General features: G+C 44.0%; 1 protein-coding gene across 1 annotated transcript in view; it reads left to right on the forward strand.

The window, feature by feature from the left end:
* Positions 1-20,637, forward strand: part of mark2b (MAP/microtubule affinity-regulating kinase 2b) — a 121,435-nt gene that overhangs the window by 3,572 nt on the left and 97,226 nt on the right. The window contains exon 2 of the mRNA XM_072489650.1: positions 106-225. Coding sequence (XP_072345751.1) covers positions 106-225 — 120 coding nt within the window. The remainder of the gene's footprint in view (positions 1-105; positions 226-20,637) is intronic.

The following is a 20,637-nucleotide window of genomic DNA, read 5'->3' on the forward strand; positions in this document are numbered from 1 at the left end:
ACATTTTTACTGTTGATGGATGTAGTGCGCCTCGGTGTCTGATTCTGGGGTTTCAGCCACACTGGTTTCTAACGGGTTTCCCATTTTTTCCCCTCTCTCCGTCAGGAGCTCCGGGAAAGAGTGTTACGAGGCAAGTACCGAATCCCCTTCTACATGTCCACAGACTGTGAAAACCTACTGAAGAAATTCCTGGTACTTAATCCCGCCAAACGAGGCAGCTTAGAGGTGAGTTAGCGAGAGAGAGAGGGGGGGATCTGTGCAGCGATTTGTCTCACGGTGCAGGATTTAACCAGACCCAGGAGTTGTTTTGCGATGCGGGAAAGTGTAGCTCACCTGAACAGCGGAGTGCCTGCTTCACCGTGCCGGCCAGGCACGGGAATCTTGGCGAATGAGCGGGCAAGGCGCCCGGAACCACTGGAATACCGACCCCGTCCACCAGCACCCGAAACCCAGAGCAGTCTGAGGTTTGGAGCTTGGTTCATGGGGCAGAGGCCAGGCTGGTGGGGCCTGTGCAGCTCTCAGGCATTCTTCACGTAGGAGATCCAGGAGGCCGGACAGCGGAGCCGAACTGCGCGCAAAACATATTGATCGTTACTGACTGACCGTCTGTGATATTGATCGTTACTGACTGACCGTCTGTGATATTGATCGTTACTCACTGACCGTCACTGTGATATTGATCGTTACTCACTGACCGTCACTGTGATATTGATCGTTACTCACTGACCGTCACTGTGATATTGATCGTTACTCACTGACCGTCACTGTGATATTGATCGTTACTCACTGACCGTCACTGTGATATTGATCGTTACTCACTGACCGTCACTGTGATATTGATCGTTACTGACTGACCGTCTGTGATATTGATCGTTACTGACTGACCGTCTGTGATATTGATCGTTACTCACTGACCGTCACTGTGATATTGATCGTTACTAACTGACCGTCACTGTGATATTGATCGTTACTCACTGACCGTCACTGTGATATTGATCGTTACTCACTGACCGTCACTGTGATATTGATCGTTACTCACTGACCGTCACTGTGATATTGATCGTTACTGACTGACCGTCACTGTGATATTGATCGTTACTCACTGACCGTCACTGTGATATTGATCGTTACTCACTGACCGTCACTGTGATATTGATCGTTACTGACTGACCGTCACTGTGATATTGATCGTTACTGACTGACCGTCACTGTGATATTGATCGTTACTGACTGACCGTCACTGTGATATTGATCGTTACTGACTGACCGTCACTGTGATATTGATCGTTACTCACTGACCGTCACTGTGATATTGATCGTTACTCACTGACCGTCACTGTGATATTGATCGTTACTGACTGACCGTCACTGTGATTGATCGTTACTGACTGACCGTCACTGTGATACTTGATCGTTACTCACTGACCGTCACTGTGATATTGATCGTTACTCACTGACCGTCACTGTGATATTGATCGTTACTCACTGACCGTCACTGTGATATTGATCGTTACTCACTGACCGTCACTGTGATATTGATCGTTACTCACTGACCATCACTGTGATATTGATCGTTACTGACTGACCGTCACTGTGATATTGATCGTTACTCACTGACCGTCACTGTGATATTGATCGTTACTCACTGACCGTCACTGTGATATTGATCGTTACTCACTGACCGTCACTGTGATATTGATCGTTACTGACTGACCGTCACTGTGATATTGATCGTTACTCACTGACCGTCACTGTGATATTGATCGTTACTCACTGACCGTCACTGTGATATTGATCGTTACTAACTGACCGTCACTGTGATATTGATCGTTACTCACTGACCGTCACTGTGATATTGATCGTTACTGACTGACCGTCACTGTGATATTGATCGTTACTCACTGACCGTCACTGTGATATTGATCGTTACTGACTGACCGTCACTGTGATATTGATCGTTACTGACTGACCGTCACTGTGATATTGATCATTACTGACTGACCGTCACTGTGATATTGATCGTTACTCACTGACCGTCACTGTGATATTGATCGTTACTCACTGACCGTCACTGTGATATTGATCGTTACTCACTGACCGTCACTGTGATATTGATCGTTACTCACTGACCGTCACTGTGATATTGATCGTTACTCACTGACCGTCACTGTGATATTGATCGTTACTGACTGACCGTCACTGTGATATTGATCGTTACTGACTGACCGTCACTGTGATATTGATCGTTACTCACTGACCGTCTCTGTGATATTGATCGTTACTCACTGACCGTCACTGTGATATTGATCGTTACTGACTGACCGTCACTGTGATATTGATCGTTACTGACTGACCGTCACTGTGATATTGATCGTTACTCACTGACCGTCACTGTGATATGATCGTTACTCACTGACCGTCACTGTGATATTGATCGTTACTCACTGACCGTCACTGTGATATTGATCGTTACTCACTGACCGTCACTGTGATATTGATCGTTACTCACTGACCGTCACTGTGATATTGATCGTTACTCACTGACCGTCACTGTGATATTGATCGTTACTCACTGACCGTCACTGTGATATTGATCGTTACTGACTGGACCGTCCACTGTGATATTGATCGTTACTCACTGACCGTCACTGTGATATTGATCGTTACTGACTGACCGTCACTGTGATATTGATCGTTACTCACTGACTGTCACTGTGATATTGATCGTTACTGACTGACCGTCACTGTGATATTGATCGTTACTCACTGACTGTCACTGTGATATTGATCGTTACTGACTGACCGTCACTGTGATATTGATCGTTACTCACTGACCGTCACTGTGATATTGATCGTTACTCACTGACCGTCACTGTGATATTGATCGTTACTCACTGACCGTCACTGTGATATTGATCGTTACTCACTGACCGTCACTGTGATATTGATCGTTACTCACTGACCGTCACTGTGATATTGATCGTTACTCACTGACCGTCACTGTGATATTGATCGTTACTGACTGACCGTCACTGTGATATTGATCGTTACTCACTGACCGTCACTGTGATATTGATCGTTACTCACTGACCGTCACTGTGATATTGATCGTTACTCACTGACCGTCACTGTGATATTGATCGTTACTCACTGACCGTCACTGTGATATTGATCGTTACTCACTGACCGTCACTGTGATATTGATCGTTACTGACTGACCGTCACTGTGATATTGATCGTTACTCACTGACCGTCACTGTGATATTGATCGTTACTGACTGACCGTCACTGTGATATTGATCGTTACTGACCGTCCTGTGATATTGATCGTACTGACTGACCGTCACTGTGATATTGATCGTTACTCACTGACCGTCACTGTGATATTGATCGTTACTCACTGACCGTCACTGTGATATTGATCGTTACTGACTGACCGTCACTGTGATATTGATCGTTACTCACTGACCGTCACTGTGATATTGATCGTTACTCACTGACCGTCACTGTGATATTGATCGTTACTCACTGACCGTCACTGTGATATTGATCGTTACTCACTGACCGTCACTGTGATATTGATCGTTACTGACTGACCGTCACTGTGATATTGATCGTTACTCACTGACCGTCACTGTGATATTGATCGTTACTCACTGACCGTCACTGTGATATTGATCGTTACTCACTGACCGTCACTGTGATATTGATCGTTACTCACTGACCGTCACTGTGATATTGACCGTTATTCACTGACCGTCACTGTGATATTGATCGTTACTGACTGACCGTCACTGTGATATTGATCGTTACTCACTGACGTCACTGTGATATTGATCGTTACTCACTGACCGTCACTGTGATATTGATCGTTACTCACTGACCGTCACTGTGATATTGATCGTTACTCACTGACTGTCACTGTGATATTGATCGTTACTCACTGACCGTCACTGTGATATTGATCGTTACTCACTGACCGTCACTGTGATATTGATCGTTACTCACTGACCGTCACTGTGATATTGATCGTTACTCACTGACCGTCACTGTGATATTGATCGTTACTCACTGACCGTCACTGTGATATTGATCGTTATCTGACCGTCACTGTGATATTGATCGTTACTCACTGACTGTCACTGTGATATTGATCGTTACTCACTGACCGTCACTGTGATATTGATCGTTACTCACTGACTGTCACTGTGATATTGATCGTTACTCACTGACCGTCACTGTGATATTGATCGTTTACTGACTGACCGTCACTGTGATATGATCGTTACTCACTGACCGTCACTGTGATATTGATCGTTACTGACTGACCGTCACTGTGATATTGATCGTTACTGACTGACCGTCACTGTGATATTGATCGTTACTCACTGACCGTCACTGTGATATTGATTGTTACTCACTGACCGTCGCTGTGATATTGATCGTTACTCACTGACCGTCACTGTGATATTGATCGTTACTCACTGACCGTCACTGTGATATTGATTGTTACTCACTGACCGTCACTGTGATATTGATCGTTACTCACTGACCGTCACTGTGATATTGATCGTTACTCACTGACCGTCACTGTGATATTGATCGTTACTCACTGACCGTCACTGTGATATTGATCGTTACTGACTGACCGTCACTGTGATATTGATCGTTACTGACTGACCGTCACTGTGATATTGATCGTTACTCACTGACCGTCACTGTGATATTGATCGTTACTCACTGACCGTCACTGTGATATTGATCGTTACTCACTGACCGTCACTGTGATATTGATCGTTACTCACTGACCGTCACTGTGATATTGATCGTTACTGACTGACCGTCACTGTGATACTGATCGTTACTCACTGACCGTCACTGTGATATTGATCGTTACTGACTGACCGTCACTGTGATACTGATCGTTACTCACTGACCGTCACTGTGATATTGATCGTTACTCACTGACCGTCACTGTGATATTGATCGTTACTGACTGACCGTCACTGTGATATTGATCGTTACTCACTGACCGTCACTGTGATATTGATCGTTACTCATGACCGTCACTGTGATATTGATCGTTACTGACTGACCGTCACTGTGATATTGATCGTTACTCACTGACCGTCACTGTGATATTGATCGTTACTCACTGACCGTCACTGTGATATTGATCGTTACTCATGACCGTCACTGTGATATTGATCGTTACTCACTGACCGTCACTGTGATATTGATCGTTACTCACTGACCGTCACTGTGATATTGATCGTTACTCACTGACCGTCACTGTGATATTGATCGTTACTGACTGACCGTCTGTGATATTGATCGTTACTGACTGACCGTCTGTGATATTGATCGTTACTGACTGACCGTCTGTGATATTGATCGTTACTGACTGACCGTCTGTGATATTGATCGTTACTCACCTGACCGTCACTGTGATATTGATCGTTACTCACTGACCGTCACTGTGATATTGATCGTTACTCACTGACCGTCACTGTGATATTGATCGTTACTGACTGTCACTGTGATATTGATCGTTACTGACTGTCACTGTGATATTGATCGTTACTGACTGACCGTCTGTGATATTGATCGTTACTCACTGACCGTCACTGTGATATTGATCGTTACTGACTGACCGTCTGTGATATTGATCGTTACTCACTGACCGTCACTGTGATATTGATCGTTACTCACTGACCGTCACTGTGATATTGATCGTTACTCACTGACCGTCACTGTGATATTGATCGTTACTGACTGGTCACTGTGATATTGATCGTTACTCACTGACCGTCACTGTGATATTGATCGTTACTCACTGACCGTCACTGTGATATTGATCGTTACTGACTGACCGTCACTGTGATATTGATCGTTACTCACTGACCGTCACTGTGATATTGATCGTTACTGACTGACCGTCACTGTGATATTGATCGTTACTCACTGACCGTCACTGTGATATTGATCGTTACTCACTGACCGTCACTGTGATATTGATCGTTACTCACCTGACCGTCACTGTGATATTGATCGTTACTGACTGACCGTCACTGTGATATTGATCGTTACTCACTGACCGTCACTGTGATATTGATCGTTACTGACTGACCGTCACTGTGATATTGATCGTTACTCACTGACCGTCACTGTGATACTGATCGTTACTGACTGACCGTCACTGTGATATTGATCGTTACTCACTGACCGTCACTGTGATATTGATCGTTACTCACTGACCGTCGCTGTGATATTGATCGTTACTCACTGACCGTCGCTGTGATATTGATCGTTACTCACTGACCGTCACTGTGATATTGATCGTTACTGACTGACCGTCACTGTGATATTGATCGTTACTCACTGACCGTCACTGTGATATTGATCGTTACTCACTGACCGTCACTGTGATATTGATCGTTACTCACTGACCGTCACTGTGATATTGATCGTTACTCACTGACTGTCACTGTGATATTGATCGTTACTGACTGACCGTCACTGTGATATTGATCGTTACTGACTGACCGTCACTGTGATATTGATCGTTACTCACTGACCGTCACTCTGATATTGATCGTTACTCACTGACCGTCACTGTGATATTGATCGTTACTCACTGACCGTCACTGTGATATTGATCGTTACTCACTGACCGTCACTGTGATATTGATCGTTACTCACTGACCGTCACTGTGATATTGATCGTTACTCACTGACCGTCACTGTGATATTGATCGTTACTCACTGACCGTCACTGTGATATTGATCGTTACTCACTGACTGTCACTGTGATATTGATCGTTACTCACTGACTGTCACTGTGATATTGATCGTTACTGACTGACCGTCACTGTGATATTGATCGTTACTCACTGACTGTCACTGTGATATTGATCGTTACTGACTGACCGTCACTGTGATATTGATCGTTACTCACTGACCGTCACTGTGATATTGATCGTTACTGACTGACCGTCACTGTGATATTGATCGTTACTCACTGACCGTCGCTGTGATATTGATCGTTACTGACTGACCGTCGCTGTGATATTGATCGTTACTCACTGACCGTCACTGTGATATTGATCGTCTGACTGACCGTCACTGTGATATTGATCGTTACTCACTGACCGTCACTGTGATATTGATCGTTACTCACTGACTGTCACTGTGATATTGATCGTTACTGACTGACCGTCACTGTGATATTGATCGTACTCACTGACCGTCACTGTGATATTGATCGTTACTGACTGACCGTCACTGTGATATTGATCGTTACTCACTGACCGTCACTGTGATATTGATCGTTACTGACTGACCGTCACTGTGATATTGATCGTTACTGACTGGACCGTCCTGTGATATTGATCGTTACTGACTGACCGTCCTGTGATATTGATCGTTACTGACTGACCGTCACTGTGATATTGATCGTTACTGACTGACCGTCGCTGTGATATTGATCGTTACTCACTGACCGTCACTGTGATATTGATCGTTACTGACTGACCGTCGCTGTGATATTGATCGTTACTCACTGACCGTCACTGTGATATTGATCGTTACTGACTGACCGTCACTGTGATATTGATCGTTACTCAACTGACCGTCACTGTGATATTGATCGTTACTCACTGACCGTCACTGTGATATTGATCGTTACTCACTGACCGTCACTGTGATATTGATCGTTACTCACTGACCGTCACTGTGATATTGATCGTTACTCACTGACCGTCACTGTGATATTGATCGTTACTCACTGACCGTCACTGTGATATTGATCGTTACTCACTGACCGTCACTGTGATATTGATCGTTACTCACTGACCGTCACTGTGATATTGATCGTTACTCACTGACCGTCACTGTGATATTGATCTTACTCACTGACCGTCACTGGATATGATCGTTACTGACTGACCGTCACTGTGATATTGATCGTTACTCACTGACCGTCACTGTGATATTGATCGTTACTCACTGACCGTCACTGTGATATTGATCGTTACTCACTGACCGTCACTGTGATATTGACCGTTACTCACTGACCGTCACTGTGATATTGATCGTTACTCACTGACCGTCACTGTGATATTGATCGTTACTCACTGACCGTCACTGTGATATTGATCGTTACTCACTGACCGTCACTGTGATATTGATCGTTACTCACTGACCGTCACTGTGATATTGATCGTTACTCACTGACCGTCACTGTGATATTGATCGTTACTCACTGACCGTCACTGTGATATTGACCGTTACTCACGGACCGTCACTGTGATATTGATCGTTACTCACTGACCGTCACTGTGATATTGATCGTTACTCACTGACCGTCCACTGTGATATTGATCGTTACTCACTGACCGTCACTGTGATATTGATCGTTACTGACTGACCGTCACTGTGATATTGATCGTTACTCACTGACCGTCACTGTGATATTGATCGTTACTGACTGACCGTCACTGTGATATTGATCGTTACTCACTGACGTCACTGTGATATTGATCGTTACTCACTGACCGTCACTGTGATATTGATCGTTACTCACTGACCGTCACTGTGATATTGATCGTTACTCACTGACCGTCACTGTGATATTGATCGTTACTCACTGACCGTCACTGTGATATTGATCGTTACTCACTGACCGTCACTGTGATATTGATCGTTACTCACTGACCGTCACTGTGATATTGATCGTTACTCACTGACCGTCACTGTGATATTGATCGTTACTCACTGACCGTCACTGTGATATTGATCGTTACTCACTGACTGTCACTGTGATATTGATCGTTACTGACTGACCGTCACTGTGATATTGATCGTTACTCACTGACCGTCACTGTGATATTGATCGTTACTGACTGACTGTCACTGTGATATTGATCGTTACTCACTGACCGTCACTGTGATATTGATCGTTACTCACTGACCGTCACTGTGATATTGATCGTTACTCACTGACCGTCACTGTGATATTGATCGTTACTGACTGACCTGTCACTGTGATATAGATCGTTACTCACTGACCGTCACTGTGATATTGATCGTTACTCACTGACCGTCACTGTGATATTGATCGTTACTGACTGACTGTCACTGTGATATTGATCGTTACTCACTGACCGTCACTGTGATATTGATCGTTACTCACTGACCGTCACTGTGATATTGATCGTTACTCACTGACCGTCACTGTGATATTGATCGTTACTCACTGACCGTCACTGTGATATTGATCGTTACTGACTGACCGTCACTGTGATATTGATCGTTACTCACTGACCGTCACTGTGATATTGATCGTTACTCACTGACCGTCACTGTGATATTGATCGTTACTCACTGACCGTCACTGTGATATTGATCGTTACTCACTGACCGTCACTGTGATATTGATCGTTACTCACTGACCGTCACTGTGATATTGATCGTTACTCACTGACCGTCACTGTGATATTGATCGTTACTCACTGACCGTCACTGTGATATTGATCGTTACTCACTGACCGTCACTGTGATATGATCGTTACTCACTGACCGTCACTGTGATATTGATCGTTACTCACTGACCGTCACTGTGATATTGATCGTTACTGACTGACCGTCGTGCGATCTGACTCGTTACTCATGACCGTCACTGTGATATTGATCGTTACTCACTGACGTCACTGTGATATTGATCGTTACTGACTGACCGTCTGTGATATTGATCGTTACTCACTGACTGTCACTGTGATATTGATCGTTACTCACTGACCGTCACTGTGATATTGATCGTTACTCACTGACCGTCACTGTGATATTGATCGTTACTCACTGACCGTCACTGTGATATTGATCGTTACTCACTGACCGTCACTGTGATATTGATCGTTACTCACCTGACCGTCACTGTGATATTGATCGTTACTCACTGACCGTCACTGTGATATTGATCGTTACTCACTGACCGTCACTGTGATATTGATCGTTACTCACTGACCGTCACTGTGATATTGATCGTTACTCACTGACCGTCACTGTGATATTGATCGTTACTCACTGACCGTCACTGTGATATTGATCGTTACTCACTGACCGTCACTGTGATATTGATCGTTACTGACCGTCACTGTGATATTGACCGTTACTGACTGACCGTCACTGTGATATTGATCGTTACTCACTGACCGTCACTGTGATATTGATCGTTACTCACTGACCGTCACTGTGATATTGATCGTTACTCACTGACCGTCACTGTGATATTGATCGTTACTGACTGACCGTCACTGTGTTATTGATCGTTACTCACTGACCGTCACTGTGATATTGATCGTTACTCACTGACCGTCACTGTGATATTGATCGTTACTCACTGACCGTCACTGTGATATTGATCGTTACTCACTGACCGTCACTGTGATATTGATCGTTACTCACTGACGTCACTGTGATATTGATCGTTACTCACTGACCGTCACTGTGATATTGATCGTTACTCACTGACCGTCACTGTGATATTGATCGTTACTCAGTGACCGTCACTGTGATATTGATCGTTACTCACTGACCGTCACTGTGATATTGACCGTTACTCACTGACCGTCACTGTGATATTGATCGTTACTCACTGACCGTCACTGTGATATTGATCGTTACTCACTGACCGTCTGTGATATTGATCGTTACTGACTGACCGTCACTGTGATATTGATCGTTACTGACTGACCGTCACTGTGATATTGATCGTTACTCACTGACCGTCACTGTGATATTGATCGTTACTCACTGACCGTCTGTGATATTGATCGTTACTGACTGACCGTCACTGTGATATTGATCGTTACTCACTGACCGTCACTGTGATATTGATCGTTACTCACTGACCGTCACTGTGATATTGATCGTTACTGACTGACCGTCACTGTGATATTGATCGTTACTGACCGTCACTGTGATATTGATCGTTACTCACTGACTGTCACTGTGATATTGATCGTTACTCACTGACCCGTCACTGTGATATTGATCGTTACTCACTGACCGTCACTGTGATATTGATCGTTACTGACCGTCACTGTGATATTGATCGTTACTCACTGACCGTCACTGTGATATTGATCGTTACTCACTGACCGTCACTGTGATATTGATCGTTACTCACTGACCGTCACTGTGATATTGATCGTTACTCACTGACCGTCACTGTGATATTGATCGTACTCACTGACCGTCACTGTGATATTGATCGTTACTGACTGACCGTCACTGTGATATTGATCGTTACTCACTGACCGTCACTGTGATATTGACCGTTACTCACTGACCGTCACTGTGATATTGATCGTTACTCACTGACTGTCACTGTGATATTGATCGTTACTCACTGACCGTCACTTGATATTGATCGTTACTCACTGACTGTCACTGTGATATTGATCGTTACTCACTGACCGTCACTGTGATATTGATCGTTACTCACTGACTGTCACTGTGATATTGATCGTTACTCACTGACCGTCACTCTGATATTGATCGTTACTGACTGACCGTCACTGTGATATTGATCGTTACTCACTGACCGTCACTGTGATATTGATCGTTACTCACTGACCGTCACTGTGATATTGATCGTTACTCACTGACCATCACTGTGATATTGATCGTTACTCACTGACCGTCACTGTGATATTGATCGTTACTCACTGACCGTCAGTGATATTGATCGTACTCACTGACCGTCACTTGATATTGATCGTTACTCACTGACCGTCACTGTGATATTGATCGTTACTCACTGACCGTCACTGTGATATTGATCGTTACTGACTGACCGTCACTGTGATATTGATCGTTACTCACTGACCGTCACTGTGATATTGATCGTTACTCACTGACCGTCACTGTGATATTGATCGTTACTCACTGACCGTCACTGTGATATTGATCGTTACTCACTGACCGTCACTGTGATATTGATCGTTACTCACTGACCGTCGCTGTGATATTGATCGTTACTCACTGACCGTCACTGTGATATTGATCGTACTCACTGACCGTCACTGTGATATTGATCGTTACTCACTGACCGTCACTGTGATATTGATCGTTACTCACTGACCGTCACTGTGATATTGATCGTTACTCACTGACCGTCACTGTGATATTGATCGTTACTCACTGACCGTCACTGTGATATTGATCGTTACTGACTGACCGTCACTGTGATATTGATCGTTACTGACTGACCGTCGCTGTGATATTGATCGTTACTCACTGACCGTCACTGTGATATTGATCGTTACTCACTGACCGTCACTGTGATATTGATCGTTACTCACTGACCGTCGCTGTGATATTGATCGTTACTCACTGACCGTCGCTGTGATATTGATCGTTACTCACTGACCGTCGCTGTGATATTGATCGTTACTCACTGACCGTCGCTGTGATATTGATCGTTACTCACTGACCGTCGCTGTGATATTGATCGTTAGTGACTGACCGTCACTGTGATATTGATCGTTACTCACTGACCGTCACTGTGATATTGATCGTTACTGACTGACCGTCACTGTGATATTGATCGTTACTCACTGACCGTCACTGTGATATTGATCGTTACTGACTGACTGTCACTGTGATATTGATCGTTACTGACTGACCGTCTGTGATATTGATCGTTACTCACTGACCGTCACTGTGATATTGATCGTTACTCACTGACCGTCACTGTGATATTGATCGTTACCTCACTGACCGTCACTGTGATATTGATCGTTACTCACTGACCGTCACTGTGATATTGATCGTTACTCACTGACCGTCACTGTGATATTGATCGTTACTCATTGACCGTCACTGTGATATTGATCGTTACTCACTGACCGTCACTGTGATATTGATCGTTACTCACTGACCGTCACTGTGATATGATCGTTACTCACTGACCGTCACTGTGATATGATCGTTACTCAGTGACCGTCACTGTGATATTGATCGTTACTCACTGACCGTCACTGTGATATTGATCGTTACTCACTGACCGTCACTGTGATATTGATCGTTACTCACTGACCGTCACTGTGATATTGATCGTTACTGACTGACCGTCTGTGATATTGATCGTTACTCACTGACCGTCACTGTGATATTGATCGTTACTGACTGACCGTCACTGTGATATTGATCGTTACTCACTGACCGTCACTGTGATATTGATCGTTACTCACTGACCGTCACTGTGATATTGATCGTTACTCACTGACCGTCACTGTGATATTGATCGTTACTGACTGACCGTCACTGTGATATTGATCGTTACTCACTGACTGTCACTGTGATATTGATCGTTACTCACTGACCGTCACTGTGATATTGATCGTTACTCACTGACCGTCACTGTGATATTGATCGTTACTGACTGACCGTCACTGTGATATTGATCGTTACTCACTGACCGTCACTGTGATATTGATCGTTACTCACTGACCGTCACTGTGATATTGATCGTTACTCACTGACCGTCACTGTGATATTGATCGTTACTCACTGACCGTCACTGTGATATTGATCGTTACTCACTGACCGTCACTGTGATATTGATCGTTACTCACTGACCGTCACTGTGATATTGATCGTTACTCACTGACTGTCTCTGTGATATTGATCGTTACTCACTGACCGTCACTGTGATATTGATCGTTACTCACTGACCGTCACTGTGATATTGATCGTTACTCACTGACCGTCACTGTGATATTGATCGTTACTCACTGACCGTCACTGTGATATTGATCGTTACTCACTGACCGTCACTGTGATATTGATCGTTACTGACCGTCACTGTGATATTGATCGTTACTCACTGACTGTCACTGTGATATTGATCATTACTCACTGACCGTCACTGTGATATTGATCGTACTCACTGACCGTCACTGTGATATTGATCGTTACTGACCGTCACTGTGATATTGATCGTTACTCACTGACCGTCACTGTGATATTGATCGTTACTCACTGACCGTCACTGTGATATTGATCGTTACTCACTGACCGTCACTGTGATATTGATCGTTACTCACTGACCGTCTCTGTGATATTGATCGTTACTCACTGACCGTCACTGTGATATTGATCGTTACTCACTGACCGTCACTGTGATATTGATCGTTACTCACTGACCGTCACTGTGATATTGATCGTTACTCACTGACCATCACTGTGATATTGATCGTTACTGACTGACCGTCACTGTGATATTGATCGTTACTCACTGACCGTCACTGTGATATTGATCGTTACTCACTGACCGTCACAGTGATATTGATCGTTACTGACTGACCGTCACTGTGATATTGATCGTTACTCACTGACCGTCACTGTGATATTGATCGTTACTCACTGACCGTCACTGTGATATTGATCGTTACTCACTGACCGTCACTGTGATATTGATCGTTACTCACTGACCGTCACTGTGATATTGATCGTTACTCACTGACCGTCACTGTGATATTGATCGTTACTGACTGACCGTCACTGTGATATTGATCGTTACTCACTGACCGTCACTGTGATATTGATCGTTACTCACTGACTGTCACTGTGATATTGATCGTTACTCACTGACCGTCTGTGATATTGATCGTTACTGACTGACCGTCACTGTGATATTGATCGTTACTCACTGACCGTCACTGTGATATTGATCGTTACTCACTGACCGTCACTGTGATATTGATCGTTACTCACTGACCGTCACTGTGATATTGATCGTTACTCACTGACCGTCACTGTGATATTGATCGTTACTGACTGACCGTCACTGTGATATTGATCGTTACTGACTGACCGTCACTGTGATATTGATCGTTACTGACTGACCGTCACTGTGATATTGATCGTTACTCACTGACCGTCACTGTGATATTGATCGTTACTGACTGACCGTCACTGTGATATTGATCGTTACTGACTGACCGTCACTCTGATATTGATCGTTACTGACTGACCGTCACTGTGATATTGATCGTTACTGACTGACCGTCACTGTGATATTGATCGTTACTGACTGACCGTCACTGTGATATTGATCGTTACTCACTGACCGTCACTGTGATATTGATCGTTACTCACTGACCGTCACTGTGATATTGATCGTTACTCACTGACCGTCACTGTGATATTGATCGTTACTGACTGACCGTCACTGTGATATTGATCGTTACTGACTGACCGTCACTGTGATATTGATCGTTACTCACTGACTGTCACTGTGATATTGATCGTTACTCACTGACTGTCACTGTGATATTGATCGTTACTGACTGACCGTCACTGTGATATTGATCGTTACTCACTGACCGTCACTGTGATATTGATCGTTACTCACTGACCGTCACTGTGATATTGATCGTTACTCACTGACCGTCACTGTGATATTGATCGTTACTGACTGACCGTCACTGTGATATTGATTGTTACTCACTGACCGTCACTGTGATATTGATCGTTACTCACTGACCGTCACTGTGATATTGATCGTTACTCACTGACCGTCACTGTGATATTGATCGTTACTCACTGACCGTCACTGTGATATTGATCGTTACTGACTGACCGTCACTGTGATATTGATCGTTACTCACTGACCGTCACTGTGATATTGATCGTTACTCACTGACCGTCACTGTGATATTGATCGTTACTCACTGACCGTCACTGTGATATTGATCGTTACTCACTGACCGTCACTGTGATATTGATCGTTACTCACTGACCGTCACTGTGATATTGATCGTTACTCACTGACCGTCACTGTGATATTGATCGTTACTCACTGACCGTCACTGTGATATTGATCGTTACTCACTGACTGTCACTGTGATATTGATCGTTACTCACTGACCGTCACTGTGATATTGATCGTTACTCACTGACCGTCACTGTGATATTGATCGTTACTGCACTGACCGTCACTGTGATATTGATCGTTACTGACTGACCGTCACTGTGATATTGATCGTTACTCACTGACGTCACTGTGATATTGATCGTTACTCACTGACCGTCACTGTGATATTGATCGTTACTCACTGACCGTCACTGTGATATTGATCGTTACTCACTGACCGTCACTGTGATATTGATCGTTACTCACTGAACGTCACTGTGATATTGATCGTTACTCACTGACCGTCACTGTGATATTGATCGTTACTCACTGACCGTCACTGTGATATTGATCGTTACTCACTGACCGTCACTGTGATATTGATCGTTACTCACTGACTGTCACTGTGATATTGATCGTTACTGACTGACCGTCACTGTGATATTGATCGTTACTCACTGAAGTCACTGTGATATTGATCGTTACTCATTGACCGTCACTGTGATATTGATCGTTACTCACTGACCGTCACTGTGATATTGATCGTTACTCACTGAACCGTCACTGTGATATTGATCGTTACTCACTGACCGTCACTGTGATATTGATCGTTACTCACTGACCGTCACTGTGATATTGATCGTTACTCACTGACCGTCACTGTGATATTGATCGTTACTGACTGACCGTCACTGTGATATTGATCGTTACTCACTGACCGTCACTTGTGATATTGATCGTTACTGACTGACCGTCACTGTGATATTGATCGTTACTCACTGACCGTCACTGTGATATTGATCGTTACTCACTGACCGTCACTGTGATATTGATCGTTACTGACTGACCGTCACTGTGATATTGATCGTTACTCACTGACCGTCACTGTGATATTGATCGTTACTGCACTGACCGTCACTGTGATATTGATCGTTACTCACTGACCGTCACTGTGATATTGATCGTTACTCACTGACCGTCACTGTGATATTGATCGTTACTCACTGACCGTCACTGTGATATTGATCGTTACTCACTGAACGTCACTGTGATATTGATCGTTACTCACTTGACCGTCACTGTGATATTGATCGTACTCACTGACCGTCACTGTGATATTGATCGTTACTCACTGACCGTCACTGTGATATTGATCGTTACTGACTGACCGTCACTGTGATATTGATCGTTACTCACTGACCGTCACTGTGATATTGATCGTTACTCACTGACCGTCACTGTGATATTGATCGTTACTGCACTGACCGTCACTGTGATATTGATCGTTACTGACTGACCGTCACTGTGATATTGATCGTTACTGCACTGACCGTCACTGTGATATTGATCGTTACTCACTGACCGTCACTGTGATATTGATCGTTCTGACTGACCGTCACTGTGATATTGATCGTTACTCACTGACCGTCACTGTGATATTGATCGTTACTCACTGACAGTCACTGTGATATTGATCGTTACTCACTGACTGTCACTGTGATATTGATCGTTACTCACTGACCGTCACTGTGATATTGATCGTTACTCACTGACCGTCACTGTGATATTGATCGTTACTCACTGACCGTCACTGTGATATTGATCGTTACTCACTGACCGTCACTGTGATATTGATCGTTACTCACTGACCGTCACTGTGATATTGATCGTTACTCACTGACTGTCACTGTGATATTGATCGTTACTCACTGACCGTCACTGTGATATTGATCGTTACTCACTGACCGTCACTGTGATATTGATCGTTACTCACTGACCGTCACTGTGATATTGATCGTTACTCACTGACCGTCACTGTGATATTGATCGTTACTCACTGACCGTCACTGTGATATTGATCGTTACTCACTGACCGTCACTGTGATATTGATCGTTACTCACTGACCGTCACTGTGATATTGATCGTACTCACTGACCGTCACTGTGATATTGATCGTTACTCACTGACCGTCACTGTGATATTGATCGTTACTCACTGACCGTCACTGTGATATTGATCGTTACTCACTGACCGTCACTGTGATATTGATCGTTACTCACTGACCGTCACTGTGATATTGATCGTTACTCACTGACCGTCACTGTGATATTGATCGTTACTCACTGACCGTCACTGTGATATTGATCGTTACTCACTGACCGTCACTGTGATATTGATCGTTACTCACTGACCGTCACTGTGATATTGATCGTTACTCACTGACCGTCACTGTGATATTGATCGTTACTCACTGACCGTCACTGTGATATTGATCGTTACTCCTGACCGTCACTGTATTGATCGTTACTCACTGACCGTCACTGTGATATTGATCGTTACTCACTGACCGTCACTGTGATATTGATCGTTACTCACTGACCGTCACTGTGATATTGATCGTTACTCACTGACCGTCACTGTGATATTGATCGTTACTCACTGACCGTCACTGTGATATTGATCGTTACTCACTGACCGTCACTGTGAATTGATCGTTACTCACTGACCGTCACTGTGATATTGATCGTTACTCATGACCGTCACTGTGATATTGATCGTTACTCACTGACCGTCACTGTGATATTGATCGTTACTCACTGACCGTCACTGACGACTGTGATTGATCGTTACTCACTGACCGTCACTGTGATATTGATCGTTACTCACTGACCGTCACTGTGATATTGATCGTTACTCACTGACCGTCACTGTGATATTGATCGTTACTCACTGACCGTCACTGTGATATGATCGTTACTCACTGACCGTCACTGTGATATTGATCGTTACTCACTGACCGTCACTGTGATATTGATCGTTACTCACTGACCGTCACTGTGATATTGATCGTTACTCACTGACCGTCACTGTGATATTGATCGTTACTCACTGACGTCACTGTGATATTGATCGTTACTGACTGACCGTCACTGTGATATGATCGTTCTCACTGACCTGTGATATTGATCGTTACTCACTGACCGTCACTGTGATATTGATCGTTACTCACTGACCGTCACTGTGATATTGATCGTTACTCACTGACCGTCACTGTGATATTGATCGTTACTCACTGACCGTCACTGTGATATTGATCGTTACTCACTGACCGTCACTGTGATATTGATCGTTACTCACTGACCGTCACTGTGATATTGATCGTTACTCACTGACCTGTCACTGTGATATTGATCGTTACTCACTGACCGTCACTGTGATATTGATCGTTACTCCTGACCGTCACTGTGATATTGATCGTTACTACTGACCGTCACTGTGATATTGATCGTTACTCACTGACCGTCACTGTGATATGATCGTTACTCACTGACCGTCACTGTGATATTGATCGTTACTACTGACCGTCACTGTGATATTGATCGTTACTCATGACCGTCACTGTGATATTGATCGTTACTCACTGACCGTCACTGTGATATTGATCGTTACTGACTGACCGTCACTGTGATATGATCGTTACTGACTGACCGTCACTGTGATATTGATCGTTACTCACTGACCGTCACTGTGATATTGATCGTTACTCACTGACCGTCACTGTGATATGATCGTTACTCACTGACAGTCACTGTGATATTGATCGTTACTCACTGACCGTCACTGTGATATTGATCGTTACTCACTGACCGTCACTGTGATTGACGTTACTCATGACCGTCACTGTGATATTGATCGTTACTACTGACCGTCACTGTGATATTGATCGTTACTCACTGACCGTCACTGTGATATTGATCGTTACTCACTGACCGTCACTGTGATATTGATCGTTACTCACTGACCGTCACTGTGATATTGATCGTTACTCACTGACCGTCACTGTGATATTGATCGTTACTCACTGACCTGTCACTGTGATATTGATCGTTACTGACTGACCGTCACTGTGATATTGATCGTTACTCACTGACCGTCACTGTGATATTGATCGTTACTGACTGACCGTCACTGTGTTATTGATCGTTACTCACTGACCGTCACTGTGATATTGATCGTTACTGACTGACCGTCACTGTGATATTGATCGTTACTGACTGACCGTCACTGTGATATTGATCGTTACTCACTGACCGTCACTGTGATATTGATCGTTACTCACTGACCGTCACTGTGATATTGATCATTACTGACTGACCGTCACTGTGATATTGATCGTTACTCACTGACCGTCACTGTGATATTGATCGTTACTCACTGACCATCACTGTGATATTGATCGTTACTCACTGACCGTCACTGTGATATTGATCGTTACTCGACCGTCACTGTGATATTGATCGTTACTCACTGACCGTCACTGTGATATTGATCGTTACTCACTGACCGTCACTGTGATATTGATCGTTACTCACTGACCGTCACTGTGATATTGATCGTTACTCACTGACCGTCACTGTGATATTGATCGTTACTCACTGACCGTCACTGTGATATTGATCGTTACTCACTGACCGTCACTGTGATATTGATCGTTACTCACTGACCGTCACTGTGATATTGATCGTTACTCACTGACCGTCACTGTGATATTGATCGTTACTCACTGACCGTCACTGTGATATTGATCGTTACTCACTGACCGTCACTGTGATATTGATCGTTACTCACTGACCGTACTGTGATACTCTGACGTCCTGTGATATGATCGTTACTCACTGACCGTCACTGTGATATTGATCGTTACTGACTGACC

Source organism: Scyliorhinus torazame, chromosome 24, assembly GCF_047496885.1.
Source record: "Scyliorhinus torazame isolate Kashiwa2021f chromosome 24, sScyTor2.1, whole genome shotgun sequence".
Taxonomy (NCBI): domain Eukaryota; kingdom Metazoa; phylum Chordata; class Chondrichthyes; order Carcharhiniformes; family Scyliorhinidae; genus Scyliorhinus; species Scyliorhinus torazame.